General features: G+C 40.1%; 1 protein-coding gene and 1 long non-coding RNA gene across 7 annotated transcripts in view; one reads left to right on the top strand and one right to left on the bottom strand.

Moving 5' to 3' along the window:
• The window catches only part of LOC145542942 (uncharacterized), a 140,328-nt gene that overhangs the window by 104,912 nt on the left and 19,406 nt on the right, over nucleotides 1-16,010 (top strand). The gene's annotated exons all lie outside the window — the stretch shown is intronic.
• The window catches only part of ACVR1 (activin A receptor type 1), a 132,407-nt gene continuing 125,092 nt past the window's right edge, over nucleotides 8,696-16,010 (bottom strand). For all 6 annotated transcript variants that reach the window (XM_081582936.1, XM_081582937.1, XM_081582939.1 and 3 more), the window contains 2 exons: nucleotides 10,651-10,781; nucleotides 8,696-9,912 (listed from right to left, as the gene is read on the bottom strand). In XM_081582936.1, the coding sequence (XP_081439062.1) occupies nucleotides 9,778-9,912; nucleotides 10,651-10,781 (266 nt within the window). In that variant the 3' untranslated portion in view covers nucleotides 8,696-9,777. The remainder of the gene's footprint in view (nucleotides 9,913-10,650; nucleotides 10,782-16,010) is intronic.

The following is a 16,010-nucleotide window of genomic DNA, read 5'->3' as shown; positions in this document are numbered from 1 at the left end:
ATGTTCTTGTTGTTCAGTTGCTACGTCATGTCCGACTCTGCAACCCCATGGATTGCAGTATACATGGCTCCACTGTCCGCCACTATTCCCCAGAGTTTGCTCAAATTCATACTCTGCCTCTACTTTCTCCTTTCACCCTCAGTCTTTCCCAGCATCAGGATATTTTTCAGTGAGTCGCCTCTTTGCATCAGGTGGCCAAAGTATTGGAGCTGCAGCTTCATCATCAGTCCTCCTAATTAATATTCAGGGTTGATATCCTTTAGGATTGACTGGTTTGATCTCCCTGCAGTCAGTTGAGTTCAGTAGCTCAGTCGGTCTGACTCTTTGCGACCCCATGAATCTCAGCACGCCAGGCCTCCCTGTCCATCACCAGCTCCCGAAGTTTACCCAAACTCACGTCCATCGAGTCGGTGATGCCATCCAGCCATCTTATCCTCTGTCATCCCCTTCTCCTTCTGACCCCAATCCTTCCCAGGATCAGGGTCTTTTCCAATGAGCCAACTCTTCGCATGAGGTGGCTAAAGTGTTGGAGTTTGAGCTTCAACATCAGTCCTTCCAGTAAACTCCTTTAGGATGAACTGGTTGGATCTCCTTACAGTCCAAGGGACTCTCAAGAGTCTTCTCCAACACCACAGTTAAAAGCATCAATTCTTCAGCGCTCAGCTTTCTTCACAGTCCAACTCTCACATCCATACATGACAACTGCAAAAACCATAGCCTTGACTAGACGGACCTTTGTTGGCAAAGTAATGTCTCTGCTTTTTAATATGCTGTCTAGGTCGGTCATAACTTTCCTTCCAAGGAGTAAGGGTCTTTTAGTGTCATGGCTGCAGTCACCATCTGCAGTGATTTTGGAGCCCAGAAAAATAAAGTCTGACACTGTTTCCACTGTTTCCCCATCCATTTCCCATGAAGTGATGGGACCAGATGCCATGATCTTAGTTTTCTGAAGGTTGAGCTTTAGGCCAACTTTTTCACTCTCCTCTCTCACTTTCATCAAGAGGCTTTTTAGTTTCTCTTCACTTTCTGCCATAAAGGTGGTGTCATCTGCATTTCTGAAGTTATTGATATTTCTCCCGGCAATCTTGATTCCAACTTGTGCTTCATCCAGCCCAGTGTTTCTCATGATGTACTCTGCATATACGTTAAATAAGCAGGGTGACAATATACAGCCTTGATGTACTCCTTTTCCTATTTGAAACCAGTCTGTTGTTCCATGTCTAGTTCTGTTGCTTCCTGACCTGCATACAGGTTTCTCAAGAGGCAGGTCAGGTGGTCTGGTATTCCCATCTCTTTCAGAATTTTCCACAGTTCATTGTGATCCACACAGTCAAAGGCTTTGGCATAGTCAATAAAGCAGAAATAGATGTTTTTCTGGTCTCTCTTGCTTTTTCGATGATCCAGCAGATATTGGCAATTTGATCTCTGGTTCCTCTGCCTTTTCTAAAACCAGCTTGAATGTCTGGAAGTTCATGGTTCATGTATTGCTGAAGCCTGGCTTGGAGAATTTTGAGCATTACTTTACTAGCGTGTGAGATGAGTACAATTGTGCGGTTGTTTGAGCATTCTTTGGCATTGCCTTTCTTTGGTATTGGGATGACAACTGACCTTTTCCAGTCCTGTGGCCACTGCTGGGTTTTCCATATTTGCTGGCATATTGAGTGTAGCACTTTCACAGCATCATCTTTTAGGATCTGAAATAGCTCAACTGGAATTCCATCACCTCCACTAGCTTTGTTCATAGTGATGCTTTCTAAGGCCCACTTGACTTCACATTCCAGGATGTCTGGCTCTAGGTGAGTGATCACACCATCATGATTATCTGGGTTGTGAAGATCTTTTTTGTACAGGTCTTCTGTGTATTCTTGCCACCTCTTCTTAATATCTTCTGCTTCTGTTAGGTCCATACCATTTCTGTCCTTTATTGAGCCCATCTTTGAATGAAATGTTCCTTGGTATCTCTAACTTTCTTGAAGATATCTCTAGTCTTTCCCATTCTGTTGTTTTCCTCTATTTCTTTGCACTGATTGCTGAGGAAGGCTTTCTTATCTCTCCTTGCTATTCTTGGCAACTCTGCATTCAAATGGGAATATCTTTCCTTTTCTCCTTTGCTTTTTGCTTCTCTTCTTTTCCCAGCTATTTGTAAGGCCTCCTCAGACAGCCATTTTGCTTTTTTGCATTTCTTTTCCATGGGGATGGTCTTGATCCCTGTCTCCTGTACAATGTCACGAACCTCCGTCCATAGTTCATCAGGCACTCTATCAGATCTAGTCCCTTAAATCCATTTCTCACTTCCACTGTATAATCATAAGGGATTTGATTTAGGTCATACCTGAATGGTTTAGTGGTTTTCCCTACTTTTTTCAATTTAAGTCTGAATTTGCCAATAAGGAGTTCATGTTCTGAGCTACAGTCAGCTCCCAGTCTTGTTTTTGCTGACTGTATAGAGCTTCTCCATCTTTGGCTGCAAAGAATATAATCAATCTGATTTTGCTGTTGACCATCTGAGGATGTCCATGTGTAGAGTCTTCTCTTGTGTTGTTGGAAGAGGGTGTTTGCTATGACCAGTCCAAGAGAGTCTCAAAAGTCTTCTCCAGCAGCACAATTCGAAAGCATCAATTCTTAGGCCCTTAGCCATCTTTATGGTCCAACTCTTGCGTCTGTACATGACTACTGGAAAAACCATAGCTTTGACTATATGGATCTTTGTCAGCAAAGTGATGTGTCTTTGCTTTTTTAATATGCTGTCTAGGTTTGTCGTGGGTTTTGTTCCAGGAAGCAAATGTCTTTTAATTTCATGGCTACAGTCACTGTCTGCCATAATTTTGGAGCCCAAGAATATAAAAACTGTCACTGCTTCTATTTTTTCTCCTTCTATTTTCCATGAAGTGATGGGATCGGATGCCATGATCTTAGTTTTTTTGAGTTTTAGGCCAGCTTGTTCACTCTCCTCTTTCACCCTCATCAAGAGCCTCTTTAGTTTATCTTCAATTTCTTCCATTAAAGTGGTATCATCTGCATATCTGAGGTTGTTGCTATTTCTCCCAGAAATCTTGATTCCAGCTTACAATTCCTCCAGCTTGGCATTTCACATGTACCCTGCATATAAGTTAAATAAGCAGTGTGACAGTATATAGGTTTGTCATACTCCTTTCCCAATTTTGAGCCAGTCTGTTGTTCCATGTCCAGTTCTAACTGTTGCTTCTTGACCTGCATACAGGTTTCTCAGGAGACAAGTAAGGTGATCTGGTATTCCCATCTCTTTAAGAACTTTCCACAGTTCGCTCTGATCCACATAGTCAAAGGCTTTAGCAGAGTCGATGAAGAAGATGTTTTTCTGGAATTCCCTTACTTTCTCCATGATCCAACGAATGTTGGCAGTTTGATCTCTGGTTCCTCTGCCTTTCTAACTCCAGCTTGTACATCTGGAAATTCTCAGTTCATGTACTGTTGAAGCCTAGCTTGAAGGATTTTGAGCATAACCTTGCTAACATGTGAAATGAGTGTAGTTGTGCGGTAGTTCAAACATTCTTTGGCATTGCCCTTCTTTGGGATTGGAATGAAAACTGACCTTTTCCAGTCCTGTGGCCATTGCTGAGTTTTCCAGATTCACTGACACACTGAGTATAGCACGTTGGCAGCATCTTTTAGGATTTTAAATAACTCTACTGGAATTCCTTCACCTCCACTAGCTTTGTTCATAATAATGCTTCCTGAGGCCCACTTGACTTCACTTACCTTGATTCATGGATCTAAGATTCCAGGTTTCTATTCAATATTAGTCTTTAGAGCATCAGACTTTACTTTTACCACCAGACATCCACAGCTGAGTGCCATTTCCGCTTTGGTGTAGCTGCTTCATTCTTTCTGGAGCTATTGTTAGTAATTCCCTCCACTGTAGCATATTGGACACCTTCTGACAGAGAGGGGCTCATCTTCTGATGTCATATCTTTTTTCTTTTCCATACTGTTCATGGGATTCTCTCGACAAGAATACTGGAGTGATCCGCCATTTCCTCCTCCAGTGGACCATTTTTGTCAGAACTCTTCACTATGACCTGTCCATCTTGGGTGCATCAGCGTGGCGTGGCTCACAGCTTCATTGAGTTATACAGTTCCCTTTGCCATGGCAAGGCTGTGATTCACGAAGAGGCTTTTTAATGTAATGGTGAAATTTTTGTGTCCATACTCATCAGTGATATTGACCTGTAATTTTCTTTTCTCTGTAGTATCTTCATCTGGTTTTAGTATCAGGGTGATGCTGGCCTAATAGAATGAGTCTGGAAGTGTTCCTTCCTCTGCAAAACTTTGGAATAGTTTCAGAAGGATAGATGTTAACTTTTCTCTAAATGTTTGGTAGAATTTGTCTGTGAAGCCATCTGGTTCTGGAATTTTGCTGGGAATTTTTTAATCACACATTAAGTTTCAGTACTTATATCTCATCTGTTCATATTTTCTATTTTTTTCTTGGTTCAGTCCTCAAAGACTACCTTTCTAAGTTAAGAACTTGTCCATTTCATCTACATTGTTCATTTTACTGGCCTATAGTAGCTCGTAGTAGTCTCTTATGCTTCTCTGTACAAGAAGCCCCTACAAGTGAAGATTCGAGTTGCAAACTTTCAAAATTGCAAATGTGTGTTAAGAGGAGGAATCCAAAGAGGTCTTCAGCAACTCAGTGAGCCTTAGCAAGAAGCTCAAGCTAGATCTGTAAGGATGACTTCATGGAATTTGGGCAACACAAGATTATTAATGAAAACTTGATGGAGTTGGAGGCCCATTTACATGAACTGTCCTCTTTCAACCCTTCACTTTTAACCTTTGTGTGTCTTTAGGGCTATTGAGTGTCCAGAGGCAGCATAGAGCTGGCTTTTTTATCCATTCAAGCTACCGTCTGCCTTTAACCTGGTGATTTCAGTCCATTTACATTTAGTGATTATGCAAGAATTTATCATTTGCCTTATGGTGGTTTACTATCTCCCTTGTTTTTTTTTCCCTCTGCATACCTTAGCAAATTGGTTGTTTTCCCTGTAATTTGCTCAGTCTTTTTTTTTTTCCCCACGTTTTATGACTCTGTAATAGACTTCTGCTTCTTGGTTAACCACAAGCTAAGATCTTACAGATGAAACAGTCCTTTTTATTCTGATAGCAACTTATCTTTGTTCACCTATAAAGATTCCCCTCTTTAATCCTCCTCTTAATAGTTTTGACATCACAGTTAACCTTTTTATGCCATAAATTTATTAGCAAGCTATAGTATAGTTATTCTTGAGTTTTTTTCATTTAAACTTTATGCTATAATTAAGTGATTAACAAACCATTCTAATGTAAAGTTAAAAGTTTTCTAATTTTCACCTTTATCAGAGTATTATGAACTTCCATATGTTTTTCTATCACTGGCATGGTTTCATTTCAGCTTAAACTCTTAGAATTTCTTGCAAGGCAAGTCTATTGGTGAACTCCTTCAGTCCTCATGTAGGAAAGTCTTTATTTCTCCTCATATCTGAAGGATAGGTTGGTTGTTTAATTTTGGTTGGCAGTTTTTATCCTTCAACACTTTGAATATGTCATTCCTCTCTCTTCCAGCATATAGAGTTTACGCAGAGAAATCCATTGATAGCTTATTTGGGGATTACTTTGTAGGTTACTTGAATTTCTCCCTAGTTTCTTCTTCATCATTGATCTTTTATGGGAGTATTGCTTTACAGTGTTGTATTAGTTTCTGCTGTACAATGAAGTCAATCAGCTGTATGTATACCTATATCCCCTCCCTCTTGGACCTCCCTCCCACCCACTCATCTAGATCATCACAGAGCACCAAACCAGGCTTCCAGTGCTTTACAGCAGGTTCCCCACTAGCCATTTTACACATGGTAGTGTACATATGTCAGCCTTAATCTCCCAGTTCATCTCCTACCCCACTATCCCCAACCCCATCCCCCACCTGCCACCATGTCCACATGTCTGTTGATTTTTGACAGTTTTATTAGACTGGGTCTTGGAGACAGTCTGTCTGCATTGGGATAATAGGTTGTTCTATTACCTTCATGGACCTGTATGTCCAATTCCCCAGGGTTGGGAAGTTCTCTGATTGTTTCTTTAAATAAACTCTGCCCCCTTCTCTCTCCTTCTGGTCAGTTATCCAATATTTGCTTCTCTGATAACTCTGCGTTTCTTCGCTTTTTATAAACCTTAATTCTGTCTTTTAAATGAATCATTTCTAAACTCCTACCATTCAAGTCACTTATTTCTTCTTTCATCAGATCTGTTACTTTTGCTCGCTAATGCATTCCTCATCTCATTCATTGACTTCTGCTCCAGAATTTATTTGGTTCTTTTTAAAATTTCAGTCTCTTTGCTAAGGAACCTGTGATCATTAAATTTATTCCTAAGTTCACTGAATTTTCTAAGTGTTCTTATAGCTTGTTGAATTTCTTCATAATAGCTATTTTGCATTTTTTTTATCAGATCACAATATTGCATGCCTTTGAGTTCAGTTGCTGGAGAATTAATATCTTTTTGTAATACCATATTTCCCTGATTTTTTCATAGTGTTTGAGGTTATGTACCTCTGCTTTTGCTTTTGAAATAGCAGACACTTTTCTTAGTGAAGGATTTGTTTACTTTGGCTGTCACAAGTCAACAGGCTGGCATCTAAAAACCTTCTGTTCCAGAAGATGAGACTGTAGCTCACGTTTCTGGTTTTTCCTTACCAGGGTTAGTTTTCAAGGCTGCATTCAGGAGCACAAAAAGCCAGGAACTGTGGGCTTAGTTGCCTGGGGCTTTGGGGATGCCCAAGACCTGACGGGGAGATCCACGAGTGGGATACTCCCAGAGATCTGTGAGTAGACTGCTAGCTGAAACCCCAAAGCAGATGGTAGGAAACACATTATTTTGGTGTTCTTTGGCATTCTTTTTGCTTGCTTCCATCTCCTCTCCTTCCTCCCAGTCACAGAAATCCCCCCTCAGAAATCTAAGAGCTGCCGGAGACAAATAGGTACCTCTAGCAGCCAGGAGGCCTGTCACTCACATTTGGGCTTTCCACCTCTGCTGGCAAAGAGGCAGCCACCGATGCTGACACAAATGTAGAGCACTGCAATCTCATCCTGGGCAAATCAGGTGCCTCAGTGGAGTCCCCTCTCTCCTCTGCCTTTAAACTCACCTCTGTCCAGCTCTAATAGTGTCCTGGAACCTCCCATCAGGTTGGCTGAACCTCTACAAATTCTCTGTCTCCCGTGAGTGTCCGACACGCAGTTCTATACTCTTCAGGTTTTCCTTTTCCTGATCACAGCAAGTAGGGGTGAGGCAGGCTTACTGTCTCCCCGGGACCCACAGCCCTTCTGAAGTTCTATTTTGAGGTGCAGAGATAAGCAGTAATCCCTGCTGTCCTGGTATAATGTGCAGAGGCACTTTTGTTCAGTTATGGATGTGACACCAAAGAGAAAAGAACAACTCATGCTGCCATGATCCCGACATTCCTCTAGAAGTCGGTGTTCTACTTCTTGATCTAGGTGCTGTTTCCATGGGTGCAATCAGTGTATAAATCTATAAAAATGCATCAAGCTGTACAATTTTATATATGTATGTAATACTTAAAATGTTAAATACAATTCCACTCCACTTTTGGTGAGTATACAGCCAAAATAATGGAAAGGGGGAGGACTCAAAGAAATATTTATACCCCCAAGTTCATGGCAGCATTACTCACAATAGCCAAAAGGGGGAGGCAACTGAAGTGTCCCTCAAAAGATGAATGGATAAACATTGTATATACAGTGGGATATTATCAACTATAAAACAAAAGGAAATTCTAATGTATGCTATAACAAAGATGAACCTTGAAATTATGCTAAGTGAATTAAGCCAGTCTTACAAAAGGACAAATACTATGTGATTCCATTCCTCTGAGGTACTTAGAGTAGCCAAACTAAAGAAAGAATAGAATGATGGGTGCCAAGCATTGAAAAGAGTGAGAAATGAAGAGCTATAATTTGACAGAGTTTCAGTTCTGCAGGATGAAAAGAGTTCTGTGGCTGGATGGTGGCAGTAGCAGCATAACAATGTAAATAGACTTAATACCACTGAACTGTATACGTAAAAATGGTTATGATGGTACAATTTGTTACGTGTTTTACCACAATTTTTTAAGTTAAATGTGGCCTTAATATATGCCCTCCACATAAATGTATACTAATGAAGTTATTAACTTACCTCTGGTGAACATTCCAGAATTTTAACACCTCTACGCTGAGTTACTCTAAACCCTACATTTTAAACCCCATTGAACACAAGTAAAAAAAGCCAACAACCAACTATCCCCAAGCAGCAAAAGTAGGTAAGATGCCGAAGACTGCTTTCCCTCACACAGGATCTTACACTAAACAAAATGCTTTGACCTTCTTCTTTCCACTTACATTCACAAGTCTCTTTCTAAGGAGACAGGTCAGATGGTCAGTTTCCCCAGCTTTATAGTGGAGGTAACAGACCTAAGAAAAAAATAAAATTCCAGCCCCTCCACTCCACCAAGTTTAAATTTTCTGGTACCAAATTTAAGATGGAGGTCATCCTCCTTAGAACCTTGAAGTTTGTTAATAGACTTTAAATGCAACTTTGACTTACAAATTAGTTTTGTGCTTCTGTTTCTATAAGAAAATGCTTTATAATATGTAGATCTTTTTTTATGTTGAACAGAATTCAGTTTGACTTGAAAACATTTTATTTAATTTATACAAATAACTACTAAATACAAAAAGTAGATTAAAACAAAATAGTTATTTTTTTCTGGCAGAGTTTAAATGCACATAATGGATAATTCCGAAGAAAATGCATTTTCCCCACAGCGTTCAGGACTAAAATTCTACTGAAATCTTTGCTTCTAAATCAGTAATATATTCGGTGGTGTCACGTGGGTAATGGCTAAATACGTTCTGCATATGAACTGAAAAAAAGTTACAGTCTACACACATATAAATGTGAAGCACTTAAAATGTGAATTTAACAGATAATAAAAGAAAATGTCCATTTCAGAGTATAGTGTTAAAAACATTTTGGTAATAAAATCATAAGACCACATAAAAATAAGCTTTAACATATGCATGCAGCAGTTTTGTAAAAACTGCTACCTGCACAAGTAATAAATAATTTGCAAAGTTGTGTATAAACAATTCCTAATGTTCAGCATCATTGTAAACATCAGCACATGTGTAAAATGCAGCAAAGTCTGACATTACATTTTGTTTTGCCAAATTGAATTCCTATTATCCAAAGACAAACCAGTGGAGTACACAGCCAACATTTTGGCAAGTTGGGTCTTTAAAATTAAGAGTAACAGTGCAAGTAAGGAATGCAAAGAATTCCTAGTGCAATAAAGAAGAGAAGCACAGGCAATATTGCTGATTAAAAATTCACCACCTCCTTGAGTTTCCCGTGGGGAGTGTCTAGGAGACCTGTGAAGATATGCAAAGCCACTGTCTTAATGCCCAGATCTCTTTTAGGATTTCTCTGTGTTCCTCCAGTTCCCTACCTTTGCAACATTGTCTGTCCAACGTTAAGTCTCTGAAGTGTGAACAGTTTGTGAAATGCCCAGTTCAGTCATTGAGCGAGGTTAGGGTGGTTTTGGTGTCTTCCCCAGCACACAGCCAGGTAAGATGCCTGCCTTGTCAAAGCAGCCATTTGGGGAGGGAGACAGATGGATTCTGTTCTGATAACCAGTCAGGCCAGCAATAGGTCCCAGCTGGACGACAATAATGTCAGATCTTCCTTCTTGACACCATGAAAATGTCAACAGTCAGTTTTCAATTTGTCTAGGGAATTATCGATTTTGGTCAAAGTCTTTTTGATACGCAGGGCTGTGAGTCTGGCAGATGGATTTTGATACCAGCATTCTTTCATCAGCTTGGCCAGGGAGGTTAATGTCTGAGGAGAGAAAGAACCAACACCACTGTGAGAAAGTAGCTGGGCAGATGTTATGTCAACCATTTTGTAGGGCTCTGCAGGTCTTGTGATGTTATTACCATCTTCCTTACACAATAATCAAAGCCTTGGCCACTGATAAAGAAGCCATTCAGAAGCCATTCTTGAGTATCTTAATGCTATCATCTGACTTTATCAAGTTAGTTACATAGGCCAGTCTGGACCCCTTGATGGTTTTATGGGTATAAAAGCCATAATACTAACTCAGAGTTAATAATGAAATATGCAGATAGGGTCATTTCTCAGTGTCTTAGATTTGCTACTTACTACTTAACAGCAGCAATTAAGGATTGTCAGCATTAAACAGCCTATGTTTGGAATTTCAGATATGCAGAAACAGAAAGAGTTTAAAAGCATTAATTCAAGTCTCTTGGTTTACAGGTGAAACTGCAGCCCTAGGGCTAGTGGCATAGTAATAAGTCTCCCAATTCCTGGAGCTGGTCAAGGGCAGAAAATCTTGTGAATGTTGTCATTTGTTATCAAGATCTATCGATGTGGCTCTTTCAAGAATGAGACCACTTTGTGAACCTGTTCAACGAGGTCTAAAGCCTTTTTACATAAAATAGGGAGAGAAAGCAACAGAACAGATCACTCTACCAGCTGAAACTCTGGTATGTACAGAGTTGTATACAAATGTATAGACAGTATAGCTCTGAAATGAAGCAAGCATAGTACTCTTACCGGGTCTGAGAACCATCTGTTGGGTATGTTAGGCCTCTGTTGATCCACACAGACTACCTTCCTCATATCTTCAAAACTTGGGTCATTGGGAACCACATCATAGAATGGTGGCTTGTAATCTTCCACAATACCTTCATACATGGACAAGAATTGTGTTGGTTAGCAAAAGAATAGAGGTTTCCAGGGTGCTATTGATGGGCATCACAGGATACAATGCAGAAAAAAAAAGAAAAAGTACTGATCACCTTCCTCAAACTTCAAGATGATCCTGAAAGCTACAGGTAGGTCTTAAGAAATACGTGGAAAACAAAGCAAAAGAAGAGAACTTAAGGGCAACAACTGTTAGAAGAAAATGTGACTACTACCCAAAGAGAATCTCTTTGATTAAATAGGGTCAAGACACCTAAAGAAGGTACATGAATCTAGTAACTTCAAACCATAAACTGAAATGAAATGCAGTCCATGAACTAGAGCCAGAGGCAAATAATCCAAAACCATCAGCAAAATACCCCTTTCTGTTATTAGGGAAAAAGTCACTGCTGTGAAATAATCCATCCCCTTCGGAGGATGCAAATAATGTAATATGAAATACAATTTCCTCGTTCATTCAGTATGTTCTGAGTACCCTCTGTCATTTACAGCTGTCTGTTTGATGGCTCTATTATTTCCTCTTAGATCAAAGGCACAAAATAAAACGCAGAGGACAGTCCTTTGGAAAGGAGAAGAGTGGCTAAAAAGAATGAACTCTTCCTCACTCCCAGGCAATTATGAAAGTGGCTAATTTCTGCTTCTGCTCCTGCATGGTTTTCAATGCCTTGGAAATCTTTTTCCCCAGCAAAATTACATCAGTTCCTTACTTTTTGCAAAGAAAAGTAGTTCCACAAACAGAAAAATTTAAAGAAATAATTTGGAATTAGAAAATGGATTATTTTCTTTATAGAAATAAAACCCAGGAAATCCATTACTTTTCTTCCATCATCAAAGGCCTCAACAATGCGGCTAGTGGATTCCCTGGCTTACTGCCCTCTTCCTCCATATAACTTCTGTTCTTAAATACCTACCAGATCAATTATTGGCACAGACGAGAAGATAATCTTCTTGCAATCTCCTTTTCATTTGTCAAAGAAATTAACAGTGAGAAGCTGTTCTAACAGATCCCATATAAATACAAACTGTTTATGGAAAAGATTAGTCATGATAAGGAACATCTGTTAAATACTATAGTTTTGTTAAACTTCATATATTTGAGTTATTTTAAAAATGGAATGTAGTCTAAATTAGATTTAAAAGTTATAATTGATATTTTTAAATCTAACTTACCCACATTGCTTGACTGTGTTTGTAACGTGTACTAGTCAGTGGATTAAAACCTTTCCTGGCAAATCATAAACAGTTCAGACTGGGCATAAATCACTGCTTTCAAAAGAAGACTTAAGATACTTCATCACAGAGGCCTTACCTACTACTACTCTTGTCAGGTCCCTAGGAAGCATTCAAACAGTACTTTAATTCTTTTCAATACACATATTACTAGGAGACATCACATAAAATAGAGCTGAACACAGACCTGGAAGATAATTTATACCTTTATAAGGGCCACATGAATTTATAAGAAACAGTAAGATTGTGCCTACTTTCTCATTCTTTAAAAATCAAGCATAATAGCTGTTTGGGAGTAATTTTCCTAGCCAGCTTGGGAAGGGTTATGTGACTATGAAGTTGAATTTTTATGTAAATGCAAAAGTACAGCTAGATTTTTAAAACAGAATTTGGGAATACTCAACAGTAAATTTCACTATACAAAGATGAAGTTTTCTTTTGGGTTTATAGTTCTCCATATTTTAATTTTAACTGCCATTTTTAACAAAAGGAATCAAGTTTAAAGAGACCATTTAATTCATTATGTCTGGGACTTAGTCACACCTCTTGTCAACCACTGGACAAATGCTTGACTCTCTCCATCTAATGTTGATCATGCTTCCCCAGAATAAAATAAGTCTGAGATTAAACTCCACCATCATCTGGAACTCCCTCTGGTCAAGAAGAGCAATTATTTCAAAGTACATTACATACCAACCATGTGTGGAACATCACACAAAACACCGAGGATGCTGCAAGTATGAGACATGCTCTCAGTTTTCAAGGAACTCTAGTGGAAGATGAGGACAAGCCCCTCTCTTTTTTTGCTTAGATAATGGAAATCTTGTTAAAAAAAAAAAAATTTTTTTTACCCCTTTATATATCTTGAAAGGCAAGGATAGACATTCTAAGTTTTACTTGCTAGTTTCCAAACTGGCTCAAAAACCACTTTAATCCCTTAAACTGTGTGATCCAGAGGTTGTCCTTTGCACTAAGGATATACAAATAAAGATGTGATGTTGGTGATGAAAATAATGGGAAAAGAAGATATGAAAAAAATACAAACTAGGAGTAGGGAGAAGAGGTGGGGGGCATGGTGCTCAGGGCATTTTAGAGAATTAAACCACACCACCTGTGTGGTTTAAGTACCAGACATAAACTTGGTGCCGTGGAAGCATAAGACACTTTCTGGGAGCCAGGACTTGAGGGAACAGAGAGATGAGTTGTCAAGAAAGACGATGGGACAAGAATACACCAAGGTGAGAGGGCGCTCCAGGTGGGGGGAGCATAAGAGGGGATAAGGGACAAAAACAAAGGGTTTACAATGATCCTGCTGTGTTGGAGAGGGGCAGGGACGTTCCCTGTGGCTGATGTGGGTGCACATGTGGTGGGGAGGGTGAGAAGTCAAGATTAGGCTGTGAAATGACGCATGTTGTCGAGGCAGGAAGTTACTTACAACTGTTCCTCTTCTGCCAGAAAACAAGTGGACTTTCAGTCCTTTTACAGTAGCACCCAACAAGCAACTGCCAAATCGTGAGCCAGCAAAGAGAAGAGCGTGCATTCAGCAAAGGGGACTAAAAATACAAAGTACTTCAAGAGCCAAAGGAGTGGTACAGCAACAAAGGATCCAGGAGTGCAGCAGAAGAGGAGCTCTTCAAGAGTGGTCAAGGAGGGACAAAGCCTGCCAGGCCTTGCTTTTTCACGTTAGGGGCGTGAAACTTCAAGAGTCATGGAAAGAATCAGAGAAATTATCCATAACCTCTTCCCCTACAACTTTGGACATGTGTATCAGATTTATACCATTAGTTTTTTTCCTAGACATATGTCTAGGTGATATTTTTCTCTGGGACAAATACACCTTTACCAACAATATCCCTGGCATTAATTCACTGCATGGTTCTAAGTAAAAAGACTTAATTGCCAGGCCTTAGTTTCAACACCTGTAAAGGACACATCACGATCTCAAGAATGCCCTGGACAGGGCTTCAAACCACATGAAACACCAGACGGGTCTTTCTGAAAATGCAAGTATCCAGAAACAAGGCCTTCCTTGTGATCCTCCATACCCGAACCATTTGGCTTTCAAAGTTTTGGGGATTTTTTTTCAATTGCAGATGAGGGTTTGTAGACGTAGCTATAATTTGAACAATCCGAAGGGGAGGCAAAGATATGTGCACGGAGGTGCCGTATGGCACAGGGAGTTTAGGTCTGTGATGACCCAGAGGGGCGGGATGGGGGGTAGGACAGGGGTGTATGTGTATGCATACGGCTGGTTCACCTCATGGTACAGCAGCAACTAACAGCGCTGTACAGCAACTATACTCCAATTCCAGTAATTAATTAAAAGAAAAAAATAATACGTCCAGGCGATCTTAGAGTCAGGGAGATCACAGCCTTCTTTTCCTTCAGAAGAAGCAACTGAGGACCACTCAGGGAAAATGTACCTGTCTCAGCTCACTGCTAATTAAGGACAAACCAGAATCCATTTCCCTGTTTGTATTCTAGATCTCCTCCCTACAAGCCCCAAATGGGACAGTGCATACATCTCATCACAACAGAGGACTCACTCCATGTCACACTCTCTCTCTCCACTGCCCCACAACTTGGTGGACACATCCAAGTGACAGGTGAGGGGAAACAGAATCCCCAGCACCTACATACATACCGAGTGCTACCATTAACAGTTACTGCCTACAGGAATTATAAAACCCTTCAGAAATTACAACATTACAACTAAAGCCATTTTACAGTGTCAGAGTGCTTTATGGTTGGCTTCTGAGAAATCTCTAATACAGTGTTTCCTTCAGCGATGACCTGTGAGAAAATGGTTGACAGACAAAATTTTTTCATCTTATTAAATAACTGTATATGTATTTTTAACAGTCTCTTCCATTTAATGCCATGGGATACTGGCTTTCCCACTTCCAGCAGTGACATTAATTTCCTTTTAAAAAGAAATGTTTGAAAAATTTCAAACAATTAAGAAAATAATGGTACAAGTAGCACTTGGAATAGGAAAAAGATCATAAAGGTAGTACGTGTATGAAAGAATCTTGGGAAGCACTGTTTTCAGAGACTATTTTTTCATGGTAGGAACAAGATTCGAAAACATATCTATTAAGACTTGCCTGGTGATCCAGTGACTGAGACTCGGTGCTCCCAATGCAAGGGGCCAGGGTTCGATCCCTGGTCAGGGAACTAGATCTCACATGCCACAACTAAGATGCAGCACAGCCAAATAAATATATTTTAAAAAATAAATGAAAAATGTTACTAGTCTTTTAAAAAAAAAAAAAAAATCTATTTGTGTTACTTTGCTTAACATTCCTCATAGGAGGGTTTCAAACACAGTTTTCATGCCATGGCCCACATAAAAAACAACTGACAAATGGATGGCACTCTCACAGCCAAGGTGATGATAGCCGAGGGGTTCCAGTCCCAGTCCCCCTTGACCTTGCCTCACTGCCAGAGATTTCGGAGAGTCATACCTGTAAACGAACAGGGCGCACTTGCTGGGAAGCTCTTTTTCTCCCCAAGGGAGGTGCACCTTTCTGAAACAGGAACACAGTTGGAAGGACAGCTTTGTTCTCTGCTAAGTAAAGTACACGTGTGGCAGCGATGACCTCATCCCACCACCCCTACTCCAGTTCATGGGCCTGTGGAACCATGTACATCAAAGTCAAGACTAAATGCATCATCTGAAATCTGTTAAAAGTCATTTCCGCTACTGGGATTCCCAGCAAAGAAACAGCGCCAAAGCAAATGGTTCAGAGACTGCTGCCCAGTCAAGCCCTACTAAAAATATTGATTAACGTTACAGTTGTCAGAGGAGACGTCAAAGGGCCTAAGAGAGATGCGTAGCATGTTCTGAGTTAAGCTATGACCAGACACCTTACATCTCACAAACCTCAACCTAGAGGGAGATGCTCCACTAGAGTTCCAAGCATTTGCTGGCTGTGGAGGCCTCACAAGAAGAAGAATGCATCATTCACTTGATGCTG

The sequence above is a fragment of the Giraffa tippelskirchi genome, chromosome 3, assembly GCF_054371585.1.
Source record: "Giraffa tippelskirchi isolate mGirTip1 chromosome 3, T2T-mGirTip1v1.2.pri, whole genome shotgun sequence".
Lineage (NCBI taxonomy): Eukaryota > Metazoa > Chordata > Mammalia > Artiodactyla > Giraffidae > Giraffa > Giraffa tippelskirchi.
The sequence above is the reverse complement of the archived record's forward strand: the minus strand, read 5'-3'. Positions and strand labels throughout refer to the sequence as shown.